We start from the raw sequence: 15,394 nt of genomic DNA, 5'->3' as shown, positions 1-15,394 counted from the left end.
AGGAGGCCGCTTCCTATGTTCCTAACACTTAGCTTAGAAATTGCCGAAGCAACCGGCTCTGGTGGCCACAGGCTGCTCTGCCTGCATTATTTACCCGCACCTTTCTGTTCCTTTCCTTGGCTTTCTGAGTGACATTCATTTGTTCTCCTGCGTCTTCATCCCCCACGTGTGGTCTCCTATTTCAGGGCATGAAGTCACCCGCCAGAATGCTCCTTGTGCACACCAGCATCTGTTACAACGAGGGAACATAGCCGTACAGTAATTTAAATTAATGTTCCCCGGTAGACTGATCTGTCACGATACAGACAAAATAAGTGGGAAGGAAGTTCACTAAGTGATGTTTGCCAGACCCTGTTTTCCACTCTTAAGTGTAGAAATATTTTTCTTGCCTTCTGCAGCAGCCCCATTTCAGGGGCCCGGCCCAGGGAAAGGGGATTGCGGGAAAGCTACTGCACACACCACGGTGCTCTTGTGCTAACCATCTTTGATAGAGAGGGAGGGAGTCTTGGGAGGCGAGAATAAATACTACCAGGAAAGCTGCCTTTGCACACAAAGACTTCAGATGCCTTGGCAGCTGCTATGCTGTGTAACTGGAGACAACTAAAGCACACACACAGAGCAACCACCATATGGGAAGTAGATGTCATAATGGTATTATTCATGTTCTGCCCTACAGGCAGGCCAAGAAGTTCCTTACCTAGAATTTATCTCTTTCAGGCCATTTCAGAAGCCTTGTGCACTTGTCACAGTTCAAGAGACAGAATCACAGACTTACAGAGTTGGAAGGGACAATGAGGGTCATCTGGTCCAACTCCATGCAATTTAGGAATCTTTCACCCAATGTGGGGCTCTAACCTATGACCCTGAGATTAAGAGCCTCGTGCCCTTACCACCTGAGCTATCCCAGACTAAACAGCCCAACCTAAATATGAGAATTTGGGAAATACGTCATAAGATGCCATGTTTTCCTCCAGTTTCTCAGGGTTTCAAAGAGCTGGAATTTATTTCCAATTCCAAAATGGCCCTGTGCAAATGTTGATGGTAAATATTATCCAGGTGTGTTGCTACTCCACATTTCCATTTGACATCCGAAGGTTTGGCAGTAGGGATCATCACTTGAACTGCTGCCAAATGGAGAGGAGTAACAGCTAGCATTTGATAGATGCCTTGCAATGTTTTATGCTTATTTACTGCTGGAGCAGAGACAGACTTTGGGCTTTAAAATTTCAGGGGTGCCCCGTGCAATACCAAAATTCAGCACCCTCCCCACCTCTCGCCTTCAGTTGTTCATCATTGTTGCAGGGCCCTCTTGACTCAGCACCAAGGAGTCTGGAAGGAGGAGATAATGAAAAGATCTTTATTTCTATCTTTCGGACCTGCCATTGTTAGTCTTCAGCTGCTCGTGTTGACCACTCACCGGCCTGCAGTAATGAATCCCAGATGGGCAGGAGAGGTGGGGACTGACCCAGCAGAATTTAGTTTCACACTTCTGGGAGCAGGGAAAGCCTCTGGAGGCAAGAGACCTGCTGCGATTGTCTGGCCCATCATTTCTGAGCAGGGGGTGGGAGGTTGGAGCTGACCAGGTAGGTCCTGGGCATGGTGAACAATTCATTGTGTGGTGCTGCTGCTACTGAGAAAGCTGGCTCTGGACCCAATGGATTGTAACCACAAATACCCGCCTTTTAGGGGATGATGACATAGCAGGTCATGGCAGAACTGCAGGCATTTCTGGATGAAAAATTATCTGGATCCATTCCAGTCTGGGTTCAGGACCCAGCTTCTTACCCTGATGGATTACACTTATAGAAAGGAGGACCTGGGGAATGCAACCCCGTTCCTTCTGCTTGGTATCTCAGTGGCTTTCGACACTCTTAGCCATGCTCACGCACAGGTTAGTGCAAGGTCAAAATAAATCTTTATTGTTTTCAAAGCTTTCCAGCCTGAGCCGGTTTTTCATTCTGCTCTGAACAGGGCTTTTGTTCTACTTAAAAGTCCCACAGTTGCACAGATGAGTAACAGGCGTACTGCAGTTTTTTAAAAGCCATGGCTTTGAGAAGATGATATGATTAGGCAACTACAATTTGATGAGCTCCTTTTTTAATAGAGCTGAATTTTCAGAAAACATCCAAACTGCCATCTTCTGAAAACGGTGCCCTTTTAAAGCAGCGGAAACAAAACCGAGATATAAAGCAAGGCGCTCACCTAAAATATGTACATATTGTCTCCTGCTCCTATTAATCACTGAGGGTTCCTCCCCCCTAACCTTTTCATACCTAATTAGAGCCAACTCTCTCTATCCATTTGAGAGCTGCATCCATTAGCCTGTATGTTCAGGCTTAGCCGCCAGCTCCTCATTAACATTCCATCCCCTTGCAAAGGGCTGCTCTCTCCAAAAGAGGTCAGTGGTAGATTCCCCATTTTAGAATACTGACCTTCCCATTTAAATGCTGCCTGTGCTACAGGGACACTGCGTTCCTTTCCTGTTCACATATTTGCACAACCATGTTATCACTGTCTCAGAGATCAGGCTTGCTGCAACGAAAAAAGTGCACAGCACTGTGGCTATAAGGAAAACTTGTGACTATACACTGCACTGGTGCTCTTCTTTCTTTTCAAATTAATTTGTCTAGAGACAGACACATGTAGCACTCATGACAAAAATGTCCACCACACCAGAGTGAGAGCAACACTATGTGACACATTACTAGCTATGTGCCTGTGTTCTTAAAGGTAAAGGGACCCCTGACCATTAGGTCCAGTTGTGACCGACTCCGGGGTTGCAGCGCTCATCTCACTTTATTGGCCAAGGGAGCTGGCATACAGCTTCCGGGTCATGTGGCCAGCATGACTAAGCCGCTTCTGGCGAACCAGAGCAGCGTATGGAAACGCTGTTTACCTTCCCGCCGGAGCGGTACCCATTTATCTACTTGCACTTTGAGGTGCTTTCAAACTGCTAGGTTGGCAGGAGCAGGGACCGAGCAACAGGAGCTCGCAGGGATTCGAACCGCCGATCTTCTGATGGCAAGTCCTAGGCTCTGTGGTTTAACCCACAGCGCCTGTGTTCTTCCATGCAGCTTTTAAACACTCAAATTGCCAGTGTGGGGTCCTTTGGCTCAGCGTAGGAGGCTTCCACCCTTTGCCCCACATTATGATCTCAATTTGGATCAGGCCCCTTGCCCCCTAAAGGCACAGCTTCAGATGTATTGTCTTGCATGGCCCTGAGGTCCCAGATTCTGAGTGTCCACAGCAAACTGACAGATATGTAATATATTATTACTCTATTTTTTACTGTCAGCATGGTTTGCTTGTGTCCTCACTTTATATAAGCATCATCAGTTTTAGCTACGCATGTATTAGGAATTGTATAATGTTGGTGTATTAATTTTTGGCCTCATCTGTGACCATTTAATAAACGTGCTGATTTTCTGTCTCACGTGGCAAAGTAACCTTGGTTTACCAGGGTGGCATAGGATGCACTCTGCTCTCTTGAGTGTACCCTGTGGCTCAGAGTCTGCTCTGCAGTCAAGCCCAGCTATATTTCCCTTCTGGTCTGTGGCAAGCCTTACTGCAGCAGTTGCTCTATATACTGACATTAACCTTTCACCTTCCAGCTAATGGATAGGGGTCCATAGGCCACCCTGTCCCCTGAGTTGCTGCAAAAGTGATTTAATAACATGTTCACATTGTTCCGATTGTTTTCTCTACAAATACATTCCCCGCATTTCTGTTGCACATTAAGGGGGGAGGATGACAGAAGAGTATTTTTCCTGGTTCTCTTTCCCACCCTGCCCACCATACCAATGCTATTAAAACTGGCTTATGTAGTTTCATATAAGTTCAGCAGTCTTCAGCCTTTAGCCCAAACAGGCATTTGGGGGCCCCCTTTTTTTAATTGCATATTTACCATGGTGCTGATGCTGTTGTGACCCATCTTAGATCAGGCTGTGAGAGTGTTCCGATTTATCACTTTAAGACCAATTATATGATTGAAACTGATGGGGGATTTCAGATCAACATGTGGCTATTTATTTATTTCACAACATTTATATACCGCTTGATTGTAGAAAAACAAACAAACCCCCAAAACCCTCCAATGGTCTGCTTTTCCAAGGAGGAAGGGTTAGAAGTTTGATCCAGATAATACTTTGTGCCATATCCCAAAGCAGTGGTTCAAGATGAGCATTGCCAGCTGTCAACAGGCATGTATACTGTAATCCATACCCTATAATGTAAATAGAGGAGGGCGACATTATATGCTCCAAAACAGACCTTACAGAAAAGTTACACATCCATTCCATGCATACAATCTACATCATGGGTGGGTTGATGTCCACATTTCGTAGGGGTAATCTGTTGGAGGACTGCACGTTGATGAAGATGACCCAAAAGTGGTTAGGCACACACACATACAGAGAGACCCTTCATTCGTTATGCTACCTCTTTTCCATCTGCAATAAATTAAGAGGGTCACAGACACCCCCTGATCTGCAGGTTGCCCACCCCTGCGCTACAATATATGTTGGCACACACCTGTCATAATTACATTCTACCTCCCCCCTCTAAATCAGTATGCCTCTGAGTAACAGTGGGGAGAGAGTGCTGTTGTGCTCAGCTACCCGCAGGCTGCTGGTTGGCTACTGTGAGAGCAGGAAGCTGGGCTAAGATGGGCCTTTAGTCTGATCTAGCAGGCTCCTCTTAAAGTCTCCCTCAAAATATCCTAGCAATTGTAGTCTGGTGCAGGTGTGGAGAATTCTGTTAGAGAGAGCACTAGTCGTACAGAACTGCAATGCCCAAAATTCCCAGAGTCCATTATATATTAGAACAGGTTAGGGATGAAGATTAGTGGAATAGGGGAAAATCTGGCACGTTTCAAGACAACTCCAGCTTCCCATCCCTACCACATTCCTTCGTAAGAGTTCAAAATTAAAACATGTATGTAGGCAGAAGACAGACAGCTGGCTGTGATTTAAGTGCTACCCAAGGGACAGCTGCTTGCAGGCTGCAAGGAGAAAGATGACCAAATATGCCAAAATGCCAGGCTCAGCAGTCAGGAAGAGGGGAACAGCACATTTGCTCCAGCTGCCATCCTAGCACTTTGCACTATATGCAGACTGGCGTGATATCGCACCATGCAACTGCTAGGAGACATAGTTGCAATAACTTAAGAATAAATGTGCAAGGGTGAAGACGTTTATGTATCAACAACCGTAGGCGGCAGCTTTCAGCGCAGTTGCCTTTCTCTGCTTATTCGCTATTGGTGTCCTGCTGAACAGCTGCATTTAGAGTTGAAATACTGCCCCTGCTCAGCTTCAGCTGGCCACAAACTATCCAAAGCAGTCCCTTGCAGCTGTTACAAACGCTACGAAATGCAGACTCTGGGTAAGTAATTTCCAAAACTAACAACTGCAACTGTTGCAGGCCATATAGTTTTAAAATTCAGAACAAGATCATGACTTGTAAAACAGTTGAAGCAAGTCAAAACTGAGAAAGTCTTTCCTGATTACAAAGAGTCAATTATGTTGAATATGAGGTTCTGGACACGATCCAGGATACAGCAAGAATATGGTATCTTTTTGAAAAGTTAGTATCAACGTAGGAAAATGGGAGTAGGTTGCTGGTCGTTCTGTGTTGAAAGCACAAACACAACAATACTTTGAAGACCTCAAGTAATATAAAATTATTCTATTGTGGATAAGAACTGGCAAAGAAGAATAATCACACATGCTTCTGAGCAAGCAATAAAATATAAGAGTTAAATGCAAATGGAGACTATAATGTGAACTCTGGGAACCAAATAGCTGCTTACATTCATGTAATGGACTTACTAATCCAATTCATTTTACTACTTTTTATTTACTCTGCTTACGTGTCAGTTCTTCAGAGGCCTATCATCCAGCACCTAGTTTTGAACCACAAATGTCTTTGGAAGCCCATAAACAAGACACAAGAGTTAGCAGATTTTTCACTAGCTAGGGAGTGGGTTTCCGTATACTGCATAGCCCTATACCCCTCCCCATGGCTAGCAAAAGTAAAATATATTAGCAGGCTAGCAAAGAAAACATGCTCAATTTGCATAATTTTAGGGCACAAAATGTGGGCATTCTTATGCCAACACTGTAGATCTGAAAATTTCATAAAGTTTTGTCATAATCAATACACTTAAGTCACCAAAATGTATCTGAATTTGTGTTTTATTGAATGTGATTGCTTAATTATCCTTTAACATAGCTTTTGGTAAACATTTATACCTACTTCATAATTTAAAAAAAGTCTTACATACTTATGGTAATCTTGACACTTAAAGCAGATCTTTGTTTGATAAAGCAGAGAGATTAAAAGTGATAAAATGTTCATATCCTTTATTGTTTGGCTCATAAACTTTCCTTGTAAGAAGCCCTTAAAATAGTGACCAGATAATAACAAATTTAGCCCCTACTTAAAAGTTCTCATATAAATACAATCTGTCATCTCCTATAGTTTTGGAACATCATATCTCTGTCCTGTATTTGCAGAAAAATAGTCTGTCTTTTTTAAAGAGAAGCAGCACCTCAGCCAACTGGAGCATTAGAAGAAGACCAGAGGGCTTCCCAGATCACATTTGCTTGGCTTTTTTTTTTGGTATCAAAACAGGAGTGCCCTTTGGACATAAGCGAAAAGTGTTTAACAGAATGGTTAAAATTCAGGCGGCATAATTTTAAAAACCAAAAAATGAAACCCAAACCCCAAAAGGTAGGTGCCACGTTTGACAACTCTTTTGGTCCCAGTGATCTAGCATTTGTCCATACAGTCACATCTTTCCATAAAGGCAAACAAGTAAACCCTAAGTAATTCCTCTGAGCATTGTTGTTCAGTATAAATGTACCACAATCTGTACAATGACCTAGAAAAATGACCAAACCCAAAGTGGCAACTTTGTAAAATCAGCACTGCAAATGAAACCCAGATCAGTGCTCCCTTTGGAAGAAATAGACTGTGTGACACAAAATATTTTGTGAAATCCCGAGGTCCAAGGGCGCCACCTTATGTTAGTCCCTGACGAGGAGACACACATGTTTATATCTCTCCAAAGAAAGCGGGTTCCTCAGGGTAAGAGACATGAATGACAGCGTCCCTTTTTACAGACGTTTTTCCCATGGTGCCATAGTTCTGGTGATCCAAATTATCCATAGCTGACCTTTCATTAGGAGAACGCAGTAGAACATGGGGTACAAACATCTGGAACGGCAGAAAATTGGAATCTTGAATAATTTAAAGAGGCAAGATATGATAATTTCAAAATGGATCAAATATTTTTATCTCATCCCCTATTTTTATTTCTCCCACCTATCTTCTGCATGGAGGCTGAATGTTGTTTTGTTCCTCTCTGGACTCTTAAACCAGAAATGAGTGTTTAGTAGGAGAAACAGCATTTCATGATTCTACAGAAATCTTTCCCCCCATGATTAAGGACAAAACTTGGAATATTTGGTTCAAACTAAATAAGACTGCAATATCTGAACACTATTACTATGTAGAGAATGTGTCTAAATATGTCTTTGTTGCACCTAAAACCTATGCAAGAATATATTTTGTCAACTGAAGAACTTTAGGTCAGCTACCCCTGAAGGCAACCAAAGCAAGTGTTTTGTCACCACAGAACTTGCTGATACAAACAAATCCTTTCCTGGCAAGAAACTTGCTTTCCCGTGAAGAATTAATAATTGTTTTCTGATAAATGCTTACAGCAGATTTTCGAGTTGTTGTTACTGAAATAGCATCAGTCCCCGTTTCATCTTTTTTCTCTGTCTGCAAGTATCAATAGAGAAGAGACAAACAAATATTAAAATTTGTGAAAATATGCCCAGTCTTGTGTAAAACATAATATTTAACTGTATTGCTCCTGTTTGCCAGTACTCCTAGTTGTATCATTTAACACGAAGAAGCAAGTACATAGCTATACAGGAAGAACTCCCTCCTTTTTTAACATAACACTTAAATATTTACAGCTAGGGTAAGCTATTAATTAGTCAGAACTTAGCTTTACTGATGTAATTGCTTTAACGGTTTATTGTTTAAAATGTGTTATATTTTATTGTAACCCACCCTGTAATCATATTTGACAGTGTGTGGCATACAAAAACCACCAAATAAATGAATAAAGTAGCTCAACTGGCTTTGGATTTAGTGTTAAGTGCCAAATTAAGTGAAGCAGAAATGATTAGCAACTCCCAGATACAAGAAGAGTGATTTACCTTATAATTCAGAGGGCTGAGGTACTTGAAGCAGCCAAAGCAGGTATAGCCTATGCAAACACAAATTGCTATGGCTACAACTAGGAATGTAAATAAAGTTGTAGGTGCTCTAAAACCTAAGGAGAAACAGTTACAAAATATGAAATAAAATAGGGAATGAGATAAGAGGGTGGGGAAATCTCAGCAGCTGCACACATAAGCAAGCAGGTAACACACACAAATCTTGAAATATGGGAATTTACCGTATCATTTGAAAACTATTCTTCTGCCTTTTAAATCAAAACAGGGTTCTGCCGGATGGCGAGGGCGACTGTCCTGTTTCACTGCTTGAGTTGAAATACCAAGGAGCTGGCCCCCTGCCATGCTGAAGCCTTGCTTAACAGGCTGACATGGCTATGGTGTCCAGCCATATCTTGCTGAAACCCAGAAGCTGCAGTCACTTCTCCCTGACACAGTATGCCCCACCCCCCATTATAAGCAGTAGTAGCAGCAAGATCTCCAGGAGATCTCGTCAGAAGTCGCTGCCACTTCTTGGGTTCTCCGGCAGTGATGGCAAGGGGTGGATGAGGCACCTGAGGGGGTGCCACCCCTTGGGATTATGCTGCCTGAGGCACCCGCCTCAGTCTGCCTCATGGGCAGGCCGGCCTTGCTTGATGGACTGACTTCCAACACTCCCAGGCAACTTGGCCAGGGATGCTGAGAGTTAATAGTCCAGCATCATAGGGAGGGCACCTTGCTGGCTACCCCTGCACTAAAAAATCTGCCTATGTCCTTGGGTCTCAGTGTTTGGGACTACACCATTAGCTGTTCCCAGAATTGGCAGCCCTACACTTCAGCTGTATCTTTGCCCTTTGCTCCCAGTCACACAGCACAGAGATATCCATGCTCAACAACAAAAATTACTACTTGCCTGCTACATAAGCGTCTCAGAAGTCTGACCATTTGCACGCCACTCATACTTACCTAGCCTCAAAAAGGAGAAAAAATACAGCCAAAACAGGCAGAGAATTGGAGCTGCAAGGGCTTGAGTCACAGCCGCAGAATGGATTCGTTTCTCTAGCTTTGCAGGAAGGTATGCAAAGTAGAGATTGTGGCGGTCAACCGTATGCTTTAGCAGCAAATAAATTAATCCTGAAAATAGGAAATAATGTCAGAGTTACAAAAATGTTTTTTTCTGCTGTCATTTCTCACCATAGAACCATAAAGATGTTAACTGTCCCCTTTGTTCTATACAAGCCAAGGCACCCAAATGTTCTTGTGCCTGTAGACTCAGTGATTGCCAAGAATCAAAAGGTAAACAGCATATAAAATACCAGACTCTTGCTACTGACTTTGAATAAATTAGCAGCTTCAGTTTTATAAGGTTATACAAATGCTTCATTTCTTCTTGTGGGGTGCCATTATATGGTATGAAGAAAGGCTCTAGCATGTGCCCTTTCCACCGAGGCGTCTCTGCTTTAAATTGTGTGAACTAGCAAAGTTCTGTTGTTTAAAACAAAGTTCTGTTGTTTTAAATCCCATCCAACATTCTGTGTGTGTTTATTTTGTGATGCACACTAGTAACGTGTTTGTTCAGCTGTGAAGAACTATCAGCATTCTGTTACCATGTGTTTAAGGAATTCACTATGGTTTTGTTTAGTTAATAATTTTATTTGTTTAATAATTGCAAAGGAAAAACACAACCACCACACTTTTGATGGTATAAAGAACAGGATCTCCATTCAGAAGAAGAGAAATGCCATGCTTGTCTCCTCAGAAGTTCAATGAGACTTGACTTCCAGATAAGCAGGACTGTAACCTAACTGTTATTAGAAGACAAACACATAGCTTATATAAGGGTGTTAAATATGTAATAATTGAAACATAAAAACCAATGCTTGTTTTTGGGAAATCAGATTCTACAGGAAAATAAAGCACACAATTTCTAACCAAAATTCAGTTGGCAAAAATGGTGCCTGTTTGCTGTATCAAACTGAAACAAAGATCAGATACATCTTTCCATGTATGTTGCTATATTCAACTGGTGTTGTTTGTTTTCTTCTGCTTTAAAAAACCCACTTATGTATTATTTGGGATCCCTGGCATGAAAGATCACATTTAGTAGAATCCATATTTTGTTTAGTATCTAGAATGATTTTTGTAGGAATAAAAAAATACATTCTAGAAAACAAAGGTAATAAAACTAGGCACTACCATAAATAAGAATGTTAAACATTTTTATACCAGGCGTATCATAATTTGCCAGCCCTGTGCTATGGAATATTTGTCCACCAGGCATCTATGCTGTTAAGCTCTGGATGTATCTTGAAGACTTTATGCTGACAGGCCTATTCAGCTGTTTACTTTCCTTTTTAGATGATCCAGGTATTCTTGTGATTATTCTGTGCTGTTTTAAAGTATCTTATGTTTTAGGACATTTGCAATATATGGGAAGTGTGATCTACACCTGAGAGGTATGTTCTCATAGGTTGTTTCATGAGCTTGCAACTCCCTTTTTCATCCTCGAAACCGCAAAATCCATAGCCTAGTCTTCTTACTGGTCTACGTTGACCTTTTAATGTTTCTTGTGTTGCACTTCCTACAATGCGTAACCCCTTTCAGATCAAAAAATACTATGCTATACTAATGAATACAACAAAAAGTATACAAATGAAAACTAAGAATAATATAGAGGCAAACCTAAAAAGCATGCGGAACATGTATTTAGATTAACCAGCACTACACTAAGTTCCCATTGAGAGCAGCAAAATGATTTAAGTTATCGTGCTCTTTTCTTACCCTGTGTGACAAGTCCGCCGGCACAGAAACTAGTACAGTGGTACCTCGGGTTACATACACTTCAGGTTACATACACTTCAGGTTACAGACTCCGCTAACCCAGAAATAGTACCTCGGGTTAAGAACTTTCCTTCAGGATGAGAACAGAAATCGTGTGGTGGTGGTGCGGCAGCAGCAAGAGGCCCCATTAGCTAAAGTGGTACCTCAGGTCAATAACAGTTTAAGGTTAAGAACGGACCTCCAGAACGAATTAAGTATGTAACCAGAGATACCACTGTATAACACATACATTTCTCAGTCTCAATACTATATTCAAGCCACCAAGCTCTCCTGTTTGTCCTATTACAATTCCAGCACACTGGCCAACTTACCAAATGGGACAATGACCGCTCCCCACTTAAAACGGGGGGCGCCTTTTGCGTGGACGCGTGCAGCCCTGGATCTGGAGTGGCCCCATCAGCATAGGCTTTGCCTTCCCTCAGGTGGGATACCTGGAGGTCCCTGCCTACCCCAGCGAGTTGTCCAATCCCACCTGGGGGAAGTGTTGCCAGGGAAACCAGGCCAGGTAAGGGGAGGGATTACCTGCCCACACAATAGAGGGTGGATCTTAATTGTTAATCCTCACTTGGCTCCAGAGCTTCCAGCACAATTCCATTACAATTCTATTACAATTCCAGCACACTGGCCAACTTACCAAATGGGACAATAAGAGGGCAGGTGATGCTGTAGGCCATGATGACGGTGAACACACAGAGTGTCCACGCATACATTGCTCCAAACGCAAACTGAAATGCTTGGTGCTACAAGGAAATAAAACATTTGCATTAAGTGTTGCAGGGACAATATTCTGCCTCTTATTCTCTTCATACACCAGTTATTTTAAAAGTGGTGCATGCCACACTTTAGCAGACATGCGTCAGCAACCTTTGGGGGCATGAGTACATATCAGTTGCATCGCCAGAAATTTGTTGCGACAATTGAGAGAGTGCCACTTTACTCAGGAGAACTGAATCATGTTACGAAGTTAAACAAAAAGCCAGATCTGTAAATACTTTCAAATGCTGGGGTCCTTAGATGGAAAGTTTTTCTATGCTTTCTAAAATAAAAATGAGGGGGGGGAAGTGAAGCTGCTGTGTTTGAGTGAATGTTGTGCTACAGAGATTAACTGTGCTCCAACAGAAGGCCACCAGAAAGCTGGGGAATTACCAACAAGATTGAAATTATCAGGACGACCAAAGTCCAGGGATGAATGCCAGAAGCCCATATGAACAGAGATGCAAAATATTGCTGCGTACAGTTGACAGGAATATAAAATTCTTTGTGCAATAGGTCTAGGTTTCATACCTGCTTAACATGTTTTCTCTCAGAACTGGATTTGGCCATAAACATGCGAGCAGTGTATACCAGGAGTCCTGGCAAACGCAACAGCTCCATTCCAGTCCCAATGAAAGCTGATGCAATCACATAGTTCACAAAGAAAGCTCCTTGGTCAGGCAAAAAGACACACCTGCAGGTAGTTTTAGAAGAAGAAGAAACAAGTGAGTGATGATGAAGAAGAAGGTGAAAAACCTCATCTGGTCACCACTTAACACCCCCTACCCCTGCCTGCTCTGGGGAGAACTCTACTAGATCTCATTATATGCCCCAGTATGCCCGAACTCTGGGAGGTAAACTAAGTTGGAAAAAGTAGCTAAATGGAAAGAAAGGCAAATAACAAGGCAAAACTGTGCTTGAATAAAAGAAAGGAAAAGACTTAGCCAATATTGAAGAAATGCAGGAGTAATAGAGGAGGTACTGCTTCTATCTAGAATATGCTATGGCAGCATGCTCACAATTGCTTGCGTATTCAATAAAATTAAACCACATTGAACTATTTTCAATTTCTGCATTAATTTTTCCAACAATGCTGTTTGCCAAAGTTTCTGAAACCAGAATTCCAGATTGTCCATTTTAAATTGCAATAGCAGTTCTAGTAGCAACTAGATGATGAACTAATAATTATTTGTGACGCAGCAAACTCAGAGGGCCAAATGTGGTGACGGAGTAACCTGTTGTTTAGTAATTAAGCAACTTGGTTTTTACTTAGGGGATTTACAGTGCACGTGGCAGTAGTTGCCAACCACCTGGCACCCCTCCATCCCAAAGGAAACGCTTCAGAATTGATAAGAGAGATAACATGATTTTTTTTTTAAAAAAAAAAACCCAGCTCTCCAGCTTGTGCTGATGTAAGAATATGTGTTTACTCCAAGGCTGTGACTTCTATTTGAGTATCACATTTCTATTCCCACACATTTTTGAAATCAGGAATACACCTGTAATCTTTGTCTACTAGAAATTTATATATGGCAAGCATTCAGCTTCTAAGCACCATCCTTTCAAATTGTTCTAGCTGCCTTTTTTGCATTTTCCTTGATAATTTGCTTATTTTGAAAATAACTGCTTAATTGAAAATAGTTAAATTTGGTTAAATTTTATTGAATGCATGCTTGTCCTCCTGCCATAGCATATTCTCGATTGTGGCTTGTATAATAGCAATGAGTAATAATTTATATTCCGTATACAATGATTACTTCAACAGAAAATAAAAGATTTAACTTCCATATATTTAAATATGAACCTTTCTGTGTCTTTCAGTGATAATACACATAAATAACGATAATTGGCTTCATAACAGGCAAGCTAGGGAAGCATCATCTAGACTCTCTTTAATCTCTTTCTCCAGAAAGCAGATTTACCACTTCTATAAAAGTCTTTCAAATGAAACAACTGTTTATCTTTCCGTGTCTCAATATTATATGCATTGCATTTATCGTAAAATATTGGATGTAACTGTTGTTGTGACGTGGGGTTTGTGATTTCAGCTCTCTTGACATAATATGCTGGAGACAGTTCTCTAGTAACACTTCTTTATTTAAAGCAACAAGACTAAGACTTGAGGAGGGGAGAGCTACATTTATAGGGACAGGGAACTAGCTAGAAAGGATACATTTTGGAGGGAACAATATCAGGCAATCACAGTCCTGCCTTTTGGAGGCAACCAATAAGACAGAGGATCCAAATACAGCAGCTTAAATGAACCAATAGTAGCTGTACCCTCTGGAACCAAAAGGCAGTTACTTTACCCTAATGCAAATACAGACAATAATAATACAGATATAAAATCCTTTGACTCAATACACAACAACTGTACAGGAAGCAAAAGAGACACTGAAGGTACCAATGCTGCATGTTTCACCTAGATTCTAGATGTTGTTAAGTTGAATCTATTAGGTCAAAGTTCAAAATTTGTTTTAAGGAAAAGGTAAGCATAAACCAGTATATTCTGTAGTCACTCCTTTATGGACAATGTTGTTAAGACAAAATGCAATAATGTTTTCTGGGCTCCCAGAGTAATTTATTTTTGCAGGTTAAGCAAATGGTTGAATATTCTAGACAGAATAGGGTTGTTCACAGTATCTAGAAGACATACAAGCCCCTGGGCAGGTAGAAAAAGGATCTTAACTACTTACTCTAATCTAAATCTAGATTCAGATGCGCGGTCGAACACCCAACGAAAGAAGACATCGAGACTGGAAGAAATATGCTAGCATTAGACTCCATAATTCACTACAGCCAACACATGAACAAAAGGGTCTTTCTAAGCACATCATTGTTATTTAAGAGTTTTAGTTACACTTTTGTTTTGAACATTTGCCTACAAAACAGAGGAAGTTATACATGGCTAAAGGTCAAAACGGATGTGACGTGGGAAATCTGTGTAAGGATCTACCCCAACTTTTTAAATAAAACACCATTAACCAAACTTAAAAGCAGTGCTGTAGGGCCTTCAATTTTGACTGGGGTATGGATGCTCAGGAAAGGGGTGTTCAGCTCTTTCTGCAGATACCATTTCCCTGAAACCCTTGAAATTGCCTCATTTGAGGGAGGGGGAGAACAGATGCCTGAATATTGTCAGGAAGAAAGGTGGGGAAACTTTGGGGAAATGGTTAACACATCCCAGCAGCACATAAAAGACCATCACCTCTCCTCACAGCTGCTTTTTAAGTTAGAAAATAAAAAGAACAATCTAAGACTTTCTGTGCCACCTCTGCTTTGGCCTTTAAGTCCCACTGAAATCAATGAGGAAAAAAGTAATGAACTGTGTCCTTGCATCCCTTTTATTTTAATGGGATTTTGGTGTCATTGCACACTACACCAAAACAAAATATGGTTTAAGAAAGCAACAAGAAGCTGGAAATGTTCTGTGGCTTGAGCACAGATGTGGGATGATATAGATTCAACTGTCCCTGCTTACACAAACATTACTGTAGTGCAGGCATAGGCAAACTTAGCCCTTCAGATGCTTTGGGACTACAACTCCCATCATCCCTAGCTAAGAGGACCAG

At 41.5% G+C, this 15,394-nt stretch overlaps 1 protein-coding gene across 4 annotated transcripts in view; it reads right to left on the bottom strand.

The window, feature by feature from the left end:
• Positions 1-6,175: 6,175 nt before the first annotated feature.
• The window catches only part of TMEM63A (transmembrane protein 63A), a 38,515-nt gene continuing 29,296 nt past the window's right edge, over positions 6,176-15,394 (bottom strand). For all 4 annotated transcript variants that reach the window (XM_081857798.1, XM_081857795.1, XM_081857797.1 and 1 more), the window contains 7 exons: positions 14,519-14,578; positions 12,354-12,516; positions 11,704-11,809; positions 9,195-9,362; positions 8,232-8,347; positions 7,723-7,785; positions 6,176-7,215 (listed from right to left, as the gene is read on the bottom strand). In XM_081857798.1, the coding sequence (XP_081713924.1) occupies positions 7,054-7,215; positions 7,723-7,785; positions 8,232-8,347; positions 9,195-9,362; positions 11,704-11,809; positions 12,354-12,516; positions 14,519-14,578 (838 nt within the window). In that variant the 3' untranslated portion in view covers positions 6,176-7,053. The remainder of the gene's footprint in view (positions 7,216-7,722; positions 7,786-8,231; positions 8,348-9,194; positions 9,363-11,703; positions 11,810-12,353; positions 12,517-14,518; positions 14,579-15,394) is intronic.

Source organism: Podarcis erhardii (genome assembly GCF_964252035.2).
Source record: "Podarcis erhardii genome assembly, chromosome: 3".
In the NCBI taxonomy this organism is placed as follows: Eukaryota; Metazoa; Chordata; class Lepidosauria; order Squamata; family Lacertidae; genus Podarcis; species Podarcis erhardii.
Note: the sequence above shows the minus strand (reverse complement) of the source record. Positions and strands in the feature narration are given on the sequence as shown.